Below are 17,079 nucleotides of genomic sequence, written 5' to 3'. Positions count from 1 at the left end.
AATACTTACAATTAAAAATACATTAATGGCATTTAATAACACATTTATGTATGTATTTCCAATGATAATAATTAATGGCACATTTAAGCTATTTAAAATTTTTCCCATACACACTTAAAGTACAACTTTATGTTACAAAAGCAGAGCTCAGGAAAGTGCACTGCAAAAAGTCAGTGTTCAAAAACAAGAAAAAAAAATACAAAAATGAGGGGTATTTTATTTGAACTAAGCAAAATTATCTGCCAATAGAACAAGAAAATTCGGCTTGTCAAGACTTTCCAAAACAAGTAAAATTAGCTAACTTCAATGAACCCAAAAATAGCTTAGAATAAGTATATTCTCACTAATATTTGATCAATCGAGTGGTTTCCGAATTCTCCGTCAGGTAAGGGGAAGCGCTGACACACAGCTTCACGAAATAGTTACAGTATATAAAAAAAAAAGAAAATATTAAAAAAAGATGAATAGATGGAAATAATATACAAAATATAAATAAAAAAATGAATAAGCCATTAAATCATTAATTAAAATGTTAAATAAAAATTAAATAATGAAATAAAATAAATTAATAAACAATGATTAAATATTTAATTTAATATTAAAATAATTAATTAAATACTTACAATTAAAAATACATTATTGGCATTTAATAGCATATTTATGTATGTATTTCCAATTATAATAATTAATGGCACATTTAAGCTATTTACAATTTTTCCCATTACACACTTAAAGTACAACTTTATGTTACAAAAGCAGAGCTCAGGAAAGTGCACTGCAAAAAGTCAGTGTTCAAAAACAACAAAAAAATACAAAAATGAGGGGTATTTTATTTGAACTAAGCAAAATTATCTGCCAATAGAACAAGAAAATTCGTCTTGTCAAGACTTATTTGAGATATTTCATCTTACTTAGATTTCACTTTTTGCAGTGTGCTCCTCTCTCGTTTCAGATCGGAGAGTACGTCTTTGTCATCTTCATGAGCATCGAGCTCAACTTGAAGATCATGGCTGACGGTTTGTTCTTCACTCCCACGGCGGTCATCAGAGACTTTGGAGGTGTCATGGACATCTTCATCTATCTCGTATGAAAAAGCTCCGAGCCTCACAGAGCTCCGTGAATATGCCTGACTAGATATCTGAGTTGCTGTTTTGCGCGTTACGTCCCAGGTGAGTCTCATCTTTTTATGCTGGCTTCCGCCGGACGTCCCGCCCGAGTCCGGCGCTCAGCTGCTGATGATGCTGCGCTGCCTGCGACCGCTCAGGATCTTCAAGCTGGTGCCCCAGATGAGGAAGGTGGTGCGGGAGGTCCTCAAAGGATTCAAGGAGATTTTCCTGGTGGGTGCACGTGAGCAACGACACACCCGGAGAGATGCAATAAAGCACATCGTTGAATTTCAAATACAATATGAAATTAAAGCTGCAAGCAGCATTGGTCGGGTTCGCATCTTGGCTGGTGCTAGTCCTAGTTGCTGAAGGATGTCAATCTATGAAATGTAGGTCTAAGTGAGACCTACATAGACGTTTTTGTCTCTAAGACAATTTAAAATGTGTAAAGAATAGTGAACAACAGGCTGAATAAGTGTACGTTATATGAGGCATAAATAACCAACTGGTATGTTAACGTAACATATTATGGTAAGAGTCATTCAAATAACTATAACATATAGAACATGCTATACGTTTACCAAACAATCTGTCACTCCTAATCGCTAAATCCCATGAAATCTTATACGTCTAGTCTCTTACGTGAATGACATCAATAATATTATTTGATATTTGAAATAAATAGAATAATTTAGGGAAATTACATAAACTAAACTTTGCAATGCCCTCCCTTTGAATCTCAGAGCTGCTACTACATCTCTTGAAACTTTTAAATCTTTACTAGAAACTCACTTATTTGCGCTAATGTTTAAAACATGTTAAACTCTTTTTACTATATGGATATTACTTATGTTTCTCCTGCATATTTTACGTTTTAATAGAGACGTTCGATTTATTATTATTGGCCAAAAAATGCTTTAAAATGTAATATCGGAAATTATCAGTATCGTTTTTTTTATTATCGGTATCGTTTTTTTTTGTTTTTTGTTTTTTTATAAAATCCACATAAAAAACACAAGATACACTTACAATTAGTGCACCAATCCAAAAAACCTCCCTCCCCCATTTACACTCATTCACACAAAAGGGTTGTTTCTTTCTGTTATTAATATTCTGCTTCCTACATTATATATCAATATATATCAATACAGTCTGCAAGGGATACAGTCCGTAAGCACACATGATTGTGCGTGCTGCTGCTCCACTAATAATACTAACCTTTAACACTTAATTTGACTCATTTTCATTCATTACTAGTTTCTATGTAACTGTTTTTATATTGTTTTACTTTATTTTTTATTCAAGAAAATGTTTTATTTTTTAAAATTTTTTAATTTTTAATTTTTAAATTTTTTTTTTAATTGTTTTTTTTGTTTTTGTTTTAAATTTATTTATCTTATTTTTATTTTTTGTTTTTTAAAAAGGACCTTATCGTCCAAATTAGGCATAATAATGTGTTAATTCCAAGACTGTATATATCGGTATCGGTTGATATCGGTATCGGTAATTAAGAGTTGGACAATATCGGAATATCGAATATTGGCAAAAAAAAGCCATTATCGGACATCCCTAGTTTTTAACCATTTTATTGTTTGCTTCATTAAGCTGAGTATTTATAACCTTTTCTGTACCTATTGTGATTTGTATTTTTACCCTTCTGTATTTACTAGGGGTGTAACGGTACGTGTATTTGTATTGAACCGTTTCGGTACGGGGGTTTCGGTTCGGTTCGGAGGTGTACCGAGCGAGTTTCCACACGGACATATTAAGTAGCGTACTTCACGTTGTGTAAACAATACTCAAAATGTCCGGGCAGAGTTTCTTAAATGCCTCAAATGTCCGGCATTTTAGTTATGGTTGCGTGTATTTTCAATGTACGTTCAGGGTTAAGAAGGGGTTAAAAACAAAACAAACAGCAGCATTGGTGAGGGAGGGGCAGAGACAGAGAGAGAGAGAGAGTTATGATAAACGCGCATGCGTCGCCAGGCTCTGCTTTTTATCCATAGATTTATCACATTTAATGTTTTATTATCTATAGCAGGGGTGTCAAAAGTGTGCCCCGGAGGCCATTTGCGGCCCACAGCTAATGTTTTAAAGGCCCACTGCACATTCTAAAAATACTATTCAAATAAACAAAAACATAACAAAAGTGAAATAAAAAAGCTTAAAGGTGAAATGTCATTTAGAAAAAGTTGCAATGTTGACTAATAAAACAAAGCTGTTTTTTTTTCTTTCAAACTGTCATTGCTCAAAACATAATATTGAATCAAAATCAATGTTATTATGAATTATTGACCTATCCAAGGTTCCCATTACTTCACATCAAATATTACACTAAGAACAATATTTTTGGTGGAAGATTTTGCAAATTTGGTAAATAAATAACTAGGGATGTCCGATAATGGCTTTTTGCCGATATCCGATATTCCGATATTGTCCAACTCTTTAATTACCGATACCGATATCAACCGATATATACAGTCGTGGAATTAACGCATTATTATGTCTAATTTGGACAACCAGGTATGGTGAAGATAAGGTACTTTTAAAAAAAATATATAAAATAAAATAAGATAAAACATTTTCTTGAATAAAAAAGAAAGTAAAACAATATAAAAACAGTTACATAGAAACTAGTAATGAATGAAAATGAGTCAAATTAAGTGTTAAAGGTTAGTACTATTAGTGGAGCAGCAGCACGCACAATCATGTGTGCTTACGGACTGTATCCCTTGCAGACTGTATTGATATATATTGATATATAATGTAGGAAGCAGAATATTAATAACAGAAAGAAACAACCCTTTTGTGTGAATGAGGGAGGGAGGTTTTTTGGGTTGGTGCACTAATTGTAAGTGTATCTTGTGTTTTTTATGTTGATTTAAATAAAATTAAAATTAAAATAAAAAATAAAAAACGATACTGATAATAAAAAAACCGATACCGATAATTTCCGATATTACATTTTAACGCATTTATGCCGATATTATCGGACATCCCTACAAATAACCCCAAAATGTATATTTTGTTGTTTTCTTACTGTACCAAAAATGAACCCAACCGTGACCTCTAAACCGAGGTACGTACCCAACCGACATTTTTGTGTACCGTTACACTCCTAGTATTTAACATGTACAGCACTTTACTTTGGGGCAGTAGTGGCTGTTTTTGAAATGATGCTTAGGAAATAAATAAACATTGTTCTTAAAATAAGACATTTAATTAAAAAAATAATAATAAGATTATATCCAAAGTAAATATTTTTTCTTCTCCCTGATTTATCAGTATCGTTATGATCCCCCTACAGGTTTCCATTCTCCTCCTCACGCTGATGTTGGTGTTCGCCAGCTTCGGAGTCCAACTGTTTGCTGGAAAGCTGGCCAAGTGTAACGACCCCCATGTCATGAAAAGGGTAACTACGGCAGCAGACATAACTCAACCATTCCTCTCTTGCGGCATCTTTCTGCAATCGGCAGCCAACGACCTGACAATAACAAGGCAGAAGGAATAATAGCATGACTCCATTGGCCACAGGACGACTGTCACGGGATATTCCGGATTAACGTCAGCGTGTCCAAAAACCTCAACCTCAAACTCAAACCCGGCGAGAAGAAACCGGGATTCTGGGTACCGAGAGTCTGGTAATGTCACCTCTTTTTTTTTTCATGTTACGACTTGAAATACAACTGGCGATTAATGTTGTATTTGTGTCACATTCCAGGGCCAACCCTCGCAACTTTAATTTTGACAATGTGGGGAACGCCATGTTGGCCCTCTTTGAGGTGCTCTCTCTGAAAGGATGGGTGGAAGTCCGTGATGTCATCATTCACCGCGTGGGACCGGTACAGAACTTTACGTGGTGGCCAAAGGTTTGGACACACCTTCTCATTCAATCTTTATTTTCATGACTATTTACGTTGTAGATTGTCACATCAAAACTATGAATGAACACATGTGGAGTTATGAATTTAACAAAAAAGAGGTGAAATAACTGAAAACATGTTTTATATTCTAGTTTCTTCAAAATAGCCACCCTTTGCTCTGATTACTTCTTTTTGCACACTCTTGGCATTCTCTCCATGAGCTTCAAGCACACCTGTGAAGTGAAAACCCTTTCAGGTGACTACCTCTTGAAGCTCATGGAGAGAATGCCGAGAGTGTGCAAAGCAGTAATCAGAGCAAAGGGTGGCTATTTTGAAGAAACTAGAATATTGTCCGGTTCAAACACTGATGACATCTATTAAACAGACAAGAAGCAAGGAATCATGCAGAGACAGAGTTCAATTTAGCTCATGAGGAGAACGCATGGAGCTGCACACTTAGTCGCAGTCTTGCCCTACGCTCTGAGGTTCAGCTCCCGCGTTCCTCTATTTATTCAGGAGTTACACAGCAGTGTTTCCCACACATTCATTTATTTGTGGCGGCCCGCCACGAAAGAATTACGTCCGCCACAAATTGATATTTTTTTTGTCCTGTCCAGCTTCTCAGGCAAATCATATAGTTGATGTAGATGCCCATATAGGCTGTTCAGATGTACTTTACAAAAGAGAAGTGTAGGATACTTCTCTTGTTGCCTTATTTGTATTTGACTTTATTGAATGTATTCATATTATCATTTGGTGCAGCCGGGCCGGAGCAGGAGGGGATAGAAAGAGAGAAAAAAGAAGACAGAGGGGGAAATTGTGGGGACAAGACGGGGGATTAGACAGAGAGACAAAAACAACAACAACAACAACAATAGAGCAACATCAGCAAATACGACATGTACAAATTTGATGGTAAAAGTAATAGCAAATAAGCAGTTAGCGAAAATCTGTTTATTTGTTACTGACTGTGGCAGGACACCTCTGCCTCTGTTTCACTTTATGTTGCTGGTAAATAATATGGTTGTAGTAGTAGGCTAAAGTTAAATTATTTAGTGTGCACTAATTAAAGGGGCAGAGCTTTAAGAGACATTTTAGCTTTTATATTTTATAAGGTATATTTTTTGTAAGAACCACAATTAATAAATATATTTCAGTGAATAACTTATTGTTCAAATCTGTATATAAATATGTACATAAAGTGCTGTAATTATATTGTAAAATGAATGGATGGACGTTTAAAACAAAACTGTTATTATTAATTAGTAAGTATACATTTTTTGAGCCTTTTTAGAGAAAATCATATCATTGTAGTAAATTATGCAAATTACTCGCTGATGTCATGGTGGCCACGCCCCCACCGCCACAGGTATCTTGCCAGTTTATGGGAAACACTGCACAGTCAACATCACTGAGGCCACCTCTAAAAGGAGTGGTCACATATATTATGCAAAGCAGGTCCAGTACACACACAATACGTGACGGAATGTGCTGGGGGCCTTGCGATTTCGCCTTGTCTCCGCTTCGTCTGCGTGCTGTCGTCTTATCTTCGTTGAGGTCCTTGAAGTCCTTGGTTGTTAGCGGGCTAAAACAAAGATAACATCTGCGGCTGAGGCCACCCCTCAGACAAGAAGTTTCGTCCTTGCACAGATATACAAAAGTCTAACTCGAGCACAATAGCTAACAACTATAGCAACGGACTTTAAGCATACTAAAGTTGTGTGATAATATATATACATGATTATTCTAACCAGGCCTGGCCCTAACCAATCTGGCGCCCTAGGCAAGATTTTAGGTGGCGCCCCCCCATATCGGCAGTGAAGTGTATATACTCACAAGAAACCGAATAGCTTTGTCTTTGACCTTTTTTTTTTACTTAAAGAAAGCAAATTAACAATCAGAATAGTTAACAAGATACAAAATAAATAAATAAATAAATGAATACAAAAAATAAAAAATGAATATATGAAATACAATATTTTTTACATACATAAACAAAAAATAAAACGTGTCAACAAGTTGCATAAAATAAATTAAAAATACAACATAAATAAGGCACTGCACAAAACAAGATATCAAACCAGTATGACTTTAACAACTATATTACAAAAAAAGGGGATCCTACAGAGTTCTCTATTTGTGCTTTTTAATATTGCATTAACTAGAATGACTTACAAATTACTGTACACCAGGGAGTACTGTAATTACCTAACGTTACATTATTATTTTCCATAACAATTTAGCCCCCTCCACAATATTAACCCGACGTTAAAACAGAACTAGCTATTTATTGATTAGCAATTGCCGAATCATGTAACATTAGCTTAAAGCCAGGTTACTATCACATTCTGTAACAGACAAATAATTTCATGTAGGCTAACGTTACCTACCTGCTGCCTCTGTCTTTTTCTCGTTTCTCCTCTTTTCTCTTTTTTCTTCCCTGGGCACCTGACAGTTTTGGCCGTTTTGACATCTTGTGTAGTTTTTTGATGTGGTGACGTCCAAAAAGAGTCATGATACGGGAAGGGAGGGGGCGCACCATGCGGGGGGAGGAGAGGGGGGGGGCGTAATGTTGTAACAAATAATATTTCTATTAAATAGGCTTTCTTTTGCATTTTAATTAACGTGGGATTATTTTTTGTATTTAGAAATAATAATACCAACTTTTTTTTTTTTTTTTTCTCCAACATTTGCGGCACTGGCGTGGCGCCCCCTGATGGACGGCGCCCTTAGCATTTGCCTATACGGCCTATGCAACGGGCCGGCCCTGATTCTAACAAATATAAAACATGTTTTCAGTTATTTCACCTTTTTTTGTTAAGTACATAACTCCACATGTGTTCAATCCTAGTTTTGATGTGACAATCTACATTGTAAATAGTCATGAAAATAAAGAAAACGCATTGAATGAGAAGGTGTGTCCAAACTTTTGGCCTGTACTGTATTTGTACTCGCTCGTATTCGCAGTAAGAGCCGATTAAGTCCTACGTATCAATGTTTGCAGATCCACGGAATCTACATCCATGTCTTCGTGTTCCTGGGCTGCATGATTGGACTCACGCTGTTTGTGGGCGTCGTCATTGCCAACTTCAATGAGAACAAAGTAAGTTAGTTTCCTACACAGCAGTGTCGCACTGGAATAATGACTAAATGCCGAAGAATAAGGCCATAGAATTGCAAGAATAGTCTCAATTCTTGCAATAAAGTTGAAATGTTACAAGGATAGAGCCTTATTATTTTTAACGCATTTATTATTGTAGAGTAGTACAACTTGTATCCTCGATATTACAACTTTTTACAACTATCACAGCATTAGGTTTTTCCAAGAAAAATAGGACTTTATTCTCCTTACATGGCTTTTCTCTCATGACATTACTGTCATGTCTGTTGATCATGTTTTTGTTTTGGCCATGTGTTGTTTGTTTTTTGGACCCTTTTTAGTTCCTGGTTGCACTTCCTGGTTTGTTTGTTCATGCTGCTCCTTTCGTCCGCAAGTAAGTTATTGTTTGTTAAGGCCATAGTTAGCAAGTTTTGTTGTCTGTCCATAGTTTACGCCAAAGTGGTAGTTTTGTTTTTCATAGCCAAGTTTTCTACCTCCGTTGTGAGCGCCTTTTGTTTCTTGTTCCTTTTGAGTGTTAAAATTAAATATGTCTTCAACTTCACGCCATGTCCGCTCCAACTTTTATCGCATCTCGGAAAAACAAACCCGCCATAGTCCACATCACGACAGAAAACAAAACTTGCTAACTATGGCCTTAATAAACAATAACTTACTTGCGGACGAGAGGAGCAGCATGAACGATGGACATGAAACAAGAGTGTCAGGAGTGTGAATGGGATGTCGCCAGGACGAACGACAGAAACAGAAAAGCTTATGTAGTGACATGATCAGTGAAAACAGGTGCGTGACTCTAAACGTGAACAGGTGCGTGACATGACGGCGTGAACCAGGGGAAAACTAATGAGTTGCTATGGAAACAAACAAACCAGGAAGTGCAACCAGGAACTGAAAAGAGTCCAAAAAACAAACAACACATGGCCAAAACAAAAACATGATCAACAGACATGACAATTACAAATGTATTTATAATATTGTACAATTTCTAAAGATTATTCTTATAATAGTAAAACTTTTTTAGCACTGTATAGTGGCTGTTTGTGGAGTTGGGGCCACTTATTTGACATTCTTAACCTTTTATTGACTTACCGTAAATACATGATAAGCTAATTCAGTGTAGGTCAAAATATGATATCTACATATATTGAAAGAAAACACAGTCTACATTTCAATGACATATGCTAGCTGACAAAACAAATTGTAATTGCTCTGTTGTGAGATTGTGTTTAGTTTGGTGCTAATGATTAGGGACGTCCGATAATGGCTTTTTGCCGATATTCCGATATTGTCCAACTCTTAATTACCGATACCGATATCAACCGATGCCGCTATATATACAGTCGTGGAATTAACACATTATTATGCCTAATTTGGACAACCAGGTATGGTGAAGATAAGGTCCTTTTTTTAAAAATAAATAAAATAAAATAAGATAAATAAATTAAAAACATTTTCTTGAATAAAAAAGAAATTAAAACAATATAAAAACAGTTACATAGAAACTAGTAATGAAGGAAAATGAGTAAAATGAAGTGTTAAAGGTTAGTACTATTAGTGGACCAGCAGCACGCACAATCATGTGTGCTTACGGACTGTATCCCTTGCAGACTGTATTGATATATATTGATATATAATGTAGGAAGCAGAATAATAACAGAAAGAAACAACCCTTTTGTGTAAAAGAGTGTAAATGGGGGAGGGAGGTTTTTTGGGTTGATGCACTAATTGTAAGTGTATCTTGTGTTTTTTATGTTGATTTAATAAAAATAATAAAAAATAAATAAAATAAAAACCGATACTGATAATTTAAAAAAAACGATACCGATAATTTCAGATATTATATTTTAAAGCATTTATCGGCCGATAATATCGGACATCTCTACTAACGATATGGCAAGGTGCCATTAAAAAGGAGGCACAGGCTGCAATTTTTCTTCAAATATGACGTTTTTGTCTTAACATTTGTCATAGTTTTTTGGTGACGAACCCCAAGATGCAGAGATGGCGGCAGGCTTGGTACAAGAAAACATTATTTAATGTCCAAAAGTAAAAATTAAGAAAAGACACAAACCAGGAACGCCAAACTGGAAAACGGGAAACAGGATCCAGCAAACAGGAGCTGGGAACAAAAAGACTGAAAGCAGTCCACGGCATACAGGAACACAGACAAGTAACAGGTAGGAGCTACAAGTCTTAATGACAAGTGACATTCAGGTAGACACTACAATGACAATGATCCAGCAGTGACTGGAGGGCAGGACAGGTTTAAATAGCAGCTGGCTGATTGGCACCAGGTGTGGCCACGTGCCAATCAGCCGAGGGGACAAAGCACTCAGGGACATAATCAGGAAATGAAGACAAAATAAAAGCACTGACAGGAAACTAAGACAAACGCAGAGGAAAAACTAAAACATAGCCAAACTGTCAGGGACAAGCCTGACAACATTAGGATTTCTTATCAATTGTAAAAAGCAAAAGTTTGTTACAAAAGAGAGTTAGGACCACACAGAAGAGCTAAATTGTTAATTTATGTGTAAAAAAAAAAGGGAAAAAAAAGTCATAACGTTACCAGAATAAAGTGTGTGGAATTAAGCATTTATTTTTTGCAGACATTGTCTTTTCTTTTTTTTTTCAATAAAAGTTATTTACTGAGTAACAATATTTTAAATTATACAAAGAGAAATCGAATCACAGTTTTACAATTATTAAATAATTGAATACAAGAATTTAATACAATAATGAAAAATTACAATAGTTTTGTATGATCAAGTCAATAATTTTTAGATAAAAAGTCAGAATATTACAGCCGCTGCCTGACCAGGGCTCAGAAAATCTGCAAAGACTCCTCCCACCCCCACCAAGGACTGTTTTCACTGCTGGACTCTAGAAAGAGGTCCGCAGCCTCCGCAGCAGAACCTCCAGGTTCTGTAACAGCTTCTTCCCTCAAGCCGTAAGACTCTTGAACGCATCATAATTAAATCATCCCCTCAACGCCCCCCAAAATGGATTAACTCGCTAGAATAAAAAAGACAATATAACATACATCCATAAACGTGGACGCATGTGAAAAAGTGCAATATATTTATCTGTACAGTAATCTATTTATTTATTTATTTATTTATTTATATATATTTATTTATTTTATATATATATTTATATATTATTTATATATATTTATTTATTTATATATGCACCTTATTGCTTTTTTTTATCCTGCACTACCATGAGCTTATGTAACGAAATGTCGTTCTTATCTGTGCTGTAAAATTCAAATTTGAATGACAATAAAAAGGAAGTCTAAGTCTAAATATATATATATATATATATAAAAAAAAATATTTCCCCCACTTAATACTTTTTTATTTTTTTGCATAAAAATCCAACATCACTCTTGTAAAACTGTGACTGTTTTTGTCGTTGTATGATTTTAATAATATTGTAATTAAGTAAATAACATTTTATATATTTTTTCCCCGAAATATAAAATGTTTATTTCTCCTGAAATTACAATTTGTTTTTGTTTTATTAACTCAGACTATATTCTTAAATGGTAAATGGGTCGTACTTGTATAGCGCTTTTCTACCTTTTTAAGGAACTCAAAGCGCTTTGACACTATTTTCCACATTCACACACTGATATTCTTGTAAGGTTAAAACTTTTTCCTTCATAAATGAACAATTTTCCTCTCCTCCGGGTCCTGATTCTCTCGTGCAAAAGAACTTTTGCTTATGTCGCCGATACAGGGCAGTAAAGGCAGCGATCATTGTCTTTATTGTGTCCCTCCAGGGCACTGCTTTGCTGACTGTGGACCAGAGGCGATGGGAGGACCTGAAGAGTCGGCTGAAAATTGCCCAACCTCTGCACCTGCCACCTCGTCCAGGTACATTAAAATCACGTCAGCAAACATCATAACTCTGCATATCATTACAAAAAAATGGCCCAAAACGTGGCTTGTGTACACTTTGTCCCTTCAGTGTCAAATCAGGCTAACTAAATAAGTCCTTCTTCGTGCTTTTGCAACTTACTTGTAGCTATGTAAGCATTTTTGACTGGCTCCTTTACAAAATCACCGAAGTTTAAATAAATTAAAAAAAACATCTATGTCGTGCGTGCAATACAACTGTGCTGCTTTTATTTTGAAAAGTGTTATTCATGGGCGTATGTCCATGTGTAACCTGTGAGTGAAGGTGCACAGCGACAAGTGATGTCCTGAAACGCTAAAAATAAAAAAGTTGATGACGAATGGCGTGTTTTCAACAAGACATGGACTGCCAAGTATTTCTTTACAGAAATTAAAGGTAAAGCCATGTGCTTAATTTGTGGTACACATGTTGTGTTTAAAGAATATCATTTGAATCGCCACTACACGACGAAGCACGAGGAAAAATACCGGAATCTGTCTCGCAAGGGAGGCTGATGCGTTGATGGTAAAACTGCAAACCCAACCAGGACTTTTTGCCAAATGTCAAACCCCCAGCTGTCAAGACAAGTTTCGTCATTTCTCACAAAATCGCCAGAAAAAGTAAGGCGCTTTCTGACGGAGAGTTTATTAAGGAGTGCTTATTGGACTCTGTTGCGCTGATACGCCCGGAGAAGAGGGGCGCATTTTACAACGTGTCACTCTCCCGACGCACTGTAACGAGGCGGGTTGAGACCATCGCTGGAAACTTGGAGCTTCAGCTGAAAGATTAAAAGATTAAAGTACCAATGATTGTCACACACACACTAGATGTGGTGGAATTTGTCCTCTGCATTTGACCCATCCCCTTGGGGAGCAGTGGGGAGCAGTGGGCAGCAGCGGCGCCGCGCCCGGGAATCATTTTGGTGATTTAACCCCCAACTCCAACCCTTTGTTGCTGAGTGCCAAGCAGGGAGGTTATGGGTCCCATTTTTATAGTCTTTGGTATGACTCGGCTGGGATTTGAACTCCAACCTACCGATCTCAGGGCGGACACAAGAACAGAACGGCCGACTTTGACTGTTTTTCGCTGGCTTTGGGTGAGAGCTGCGATGTACGTGACACCGCCCAGCTGCTCATCTTTTTACGTGGGATGACTGCAGACTTTCAAATCACGGAGTAGCTGGCAGCCATGCGGTCAATTAAAGAGACAACCACTTGTTCACATAGGTAAATGCGTGTTTGGACATGTTAGGACTAAAATGGGACAAGCTGGCAGGTGTGACAACAGATGGTTGTCCAAATCTGACGGGGAAAAATGTTGGACTTTTAGAGAGGATGCAGGATAAAATGACAGAGATTGACATTTTTGCATTGTATTATACATCAGGAAGTGTTGTGTAAGGCAGTGTTAAAAATAAAACCATCAAAAGCAATCTGCTTTTGTATAAAGTTAAGTTAGGTTAAATGAAATTATTATTATTATTATTTATCTTACAGTATATCAAAAATAATTTGTGCAAAATTTAATTGAAATATTGTCGGTGTGGCCCTCCAGCAGTGCTCGGGTTGCTCATGCGGCCCCCGATAAAAATGAATTGCCCACCCCTGCATCAGAGGCATTGTCGCTGTTTGTGCATTTGAGGCTGAGAAGTAATAAAAAAAATCAATAGTCGTAGTAGTCAGCAACACTACTTTGACAGCGGATGAATCATCCTACTTTTCATCCACAGCCAAAGGCCTTATAGGCACCACTCACTGGCAGACCATCACTACACTGACCTGCCCGTAGGCTCGCATGCTCCTAATTAAAGTGCTTGTACAGTGCAAACATATCTTAACATATTCAAAAAGAAAACAGAGCTTTCAACTTAGTTTGGGAATGTACCGGAAGCTTATGGATGGATGGATGCCAGTGTTAGGGAAATGTGCTGAAGCTTGCAAGTTGCTGCCAAAAGATGAGCTGCGGCATTTATTAAAAAATGTTTTGTGTGCACAAACTGCATCAAGGTAGAAAACTGTGGTTTGTAAAATATCTATAATAAAAAAAAAATTTAAATGGTCAATTAGAATTCATTGAAATACATTTAGATTTTTTTGCGTTTATATTTAAATTAATTGATAAATATATGTATTTTAATGTCTTAATACTTTTTTTCTTATTAGATTTTTGAGTTTTTAATTACCTTTCCTTTGTGGTAAAATTGTATTTAAAAAAAAACATAAAATAAACACTTAAATAAGTTTTAATATTAAACATTGATTAATTAATAACTAAAAACTAGAGATGTCCGATAATATTATCGGACATCTCAATAAATGCTTTAAAATGTAATATCGGAAAATATCTGTATCGGGTTTTTTTTATTGATATCGTTTTTTTGTTTTTTTGTTTTTTGTTTTGTTTTTTAAATCAACATAAAAAACACAAGATACACCAACCCAAAAAAACCTCCCTCCCCCATTTTCTCTCTTTTACACAAAAGGGTTGTTTCTTTCTGTTATTAATATTCTGCTTCCTACATTATATATCAATATATATCAATACAGTCTGCAAGGGATACAGTCCGTAAGCACACATGATTGTGCGTGCTGCTGCTCCACTAATAGTACTAACCTTTAACACTTAATTTGACTCATTTTCATTAATTACTAGTTTCTATGTAACTGTTTTTTGTTTTTTTTTACTTTCTTTTTTATTCAAGAAAATGTTTGTAATTTATTTATGTTATTTTATTTTATTTTTATTTTTTTAAAAAGGACCTTATCTTCACCATACCTGGCTGCCCAAATTAGGCATAATAATGTGTTAATTCCATGACGGTATATATCGGTATCGGTAATTAAGATTTGGACAATATCGGAATATAGGATATCGGCAAAAAAACTGTATTATGTAATTTAACAAATTAATGGACAGTTATTTCACATTTTAAAATAACTCACATGCTGGCTGTATATTTGATTTTGAGATGATGTTTATTTATTTTTTTTCCAATTAAAATCATTGCTACCTTTTTTAATATTGAAAATCAAAGTATGATTAAAAAATAGTACTAACAGTAAGTTAATTGTACTCATTTAAATAATACAAACTTTCCAATGAAAGAGAAGCAAAGTGGTGCTGGATAACAGCAAAGTGGTGCTGGATAACAGCAAAGTGGGGCTGGATAACAGCAAAGTGGGGCTGGATAACAGCAAAGTGGTGCTGGATAACAGCAAAGTGGTGCTGGATAACAGCAAAGTGGTGCTGGATAACAGCACTGATCTTTCAGACAGTCCTTGAGTGCCATCTAGCGGACATTGAGCATACATGCATGACTGCTGCAGCCTCTATGTAGATATGCAGTCCCTCCACCTTTAAACCACTAATGTAGAAACACGATCAAAAATATTGTTTAATTGTTTCCGTGTAGAGAACGGGGGATTCCGGGCCAAGATGTACGACATCACCCAGCACCCGTTCTTCAAGCGTGGCATAGCTGTGCTGGTGTTGGCCCAGTCTGTTCTGCTCTCAGTCAAGGTGGATATAATCTCTGCATCTCCCATTTTTAAGACCATATAATTCTGCTAAATTAATCATCTCTATTTATATAATTATTATATATTTTTATTTATTTTTTACATTTTTATTTATTAAAATAATATGTAATATATGATACTAATAATATATATACTATTTTTAAACTATTTATTTGTTTCTAATCATTATAATTTTTTTAATCTCTTCTTTTTTCTCCAGTGGGATGTAGACGACCAAGTAACATTCCCACTCGCCACCATGTCTGTAGTCTTCACCTTTATATTTGTACTGGAGGTGAGTCAACTTGACATATAATTATGCCAACAAAAGAGTAAACTACACATGTACGTAACGCACATGAAATTAATGTGTTGTTGGGTAATATGATAGCAGTTTAGCAAAATTGAGCTAATCCTTGAATGTTTATTCTATCATTCAGATTCAGATTCTTTACTGTCATTCAAGCATAGTATCAGTGATGTGTTTTGTCGCGTTTGACCAGATGTTCCTCCAGGGAATTTAAGTTTCTGGTCACTCCCAAGTTCTTTTTATGGCGCATAAGCTGAAGTTTAAATTGATTATCCACTTCCGTCAGTTTGCAGACAGAAATTGCGTTACATTCGGCCTCAACAAAAGCAGTTGGATAAACAACAGAATTAAAACAATAAAGGGAATATTAGTACAAATAAGAAAAGAAAATGAGAAACAACAATGAGTGCAAATTGTTATTTGTAATTTTTATATTTATTATAGACAGTACAGTATAATCAGTAAGTATGAAAAATATAGACAAAAAATATATAATAAAAAATATATATATTTAAAAAATTACACATATATATACTGTATATATAAATATGCAGTATATGTATACCGTATTTTCCGGACAAAATGCCCACTTAAAATCCTTTCATTTTCTCCAAAATGGACAGTGCGCCTAATAACCCGCCTTATGTACGGAATAATTCTGGTTGTGCTTACCGAGCTCGAAGCAATTTTATTTGGCACATGGTGTAATGATAAGTGTGACCAGTGGATGGCAGTCACACATAAGCGATACATGTAGACTGCAATATGATGGCAGTAAACAACACCAAAACTTGAAATGTTCCATTGAAAATAAAGAACATTACACACGGCACTCAAAAATCTGTCTAAACTATTTTATATTCAATATAATCAATACAGTATAATCAGTAATTATGAAAAGTATAGACAATTAAAAATATATATATTGACAAAATAACAATATATATACACACACAATTAATGTATACACATATATACTGACTATTTACACATATATATATATATATATATATATATATATATATATATATATATATATATATATATATATATATATATATATATATATATATATATATATATATATATATATATTAGGGCTGCAACTAACGATTAATTTGATAATCGATTAATCTGTCGATTATTGCTTCGATTAATCGATTAATAATCGGATAAAAGAGACAAACTACATTTCTATCCTTTCCAGTAAAAAAACAGCATACTGGCACCATACTTATTTTGATTATTGTTTCTCAGCTGT

At 35.2% G+C, this 17,079-nt stretch overlaps 1 protein-coding gene across 5 annotated transcripts in view; it reads left to right on the top strand.

Annotated features, from left to right (window-relative positions):
• Positions 1 to 17,079, top strand: part of nalcn (sodium leak channel, non-selective) — a 453,873-nt gene that overhangs the window by 184,423 nt on the left and 252,371 nt on the right. For all 5 annotated transcript variants that reach the window (XM_062061820.1, XM_062061819.1, XM_062061821.1 and 2 more), the window contains 9 exons: positions 953 to 1,084; positions 1,170 to 1,337; positions 4,414 to 4,518; positions 4,641 to 4,747; positions 4,828 to 4,948; positions 7,974 to 8,072; positions 11,875 to 11,968; positions 15,403 to 15,509; positions 15,729 to 15,803. In XM_062061820.1, the coding sequence (XP_061917804.1) occupies positions 953 to 1,084; positions 1,170 to 1,337; positions 4,414 to 4,518; positions 4,641 to 4,747; positions 4,828 to 4,948; positions 7,974 to 8,072; positions 11,875 to 11,968; positions 15,403 to 15,509; positions 15,729 to 15,803 (1,008 nt within the window). The remainder of the gene's footprint in view (positions 1 to 952; positions 1,085 to 1,169; positions 1,338 to 4,413; positions 4,519 to 4,640; positions 4,748 to 4,827; positions 4,949 to 7,973; positions 8,073 to 11,874; positions 11,969 to 15,402; positions 15,510 to 15,728; positions 15,804 to 17,079) is intronic.

The sequence above is a fragment of the Entelurus aequoreus genome, linkage group LG10, assembly GCF_033978785.1.
Source record: "Entelurus aequoreus isolate RoL-2023_Sb linkage group LG10, RoL_Eaeq_v1.1, whole genome shotgun sequence".
Taxonomy (NCBI): Eukaryota; Metazoa; Chordata; class Actinopteri; order Syngnathiformes; family Syngnathidae; genus Entelurus; species Entelurus aequoreus.
This window is presented reverse-complemented; position numbering and strand designations above follow the sequence as displayed.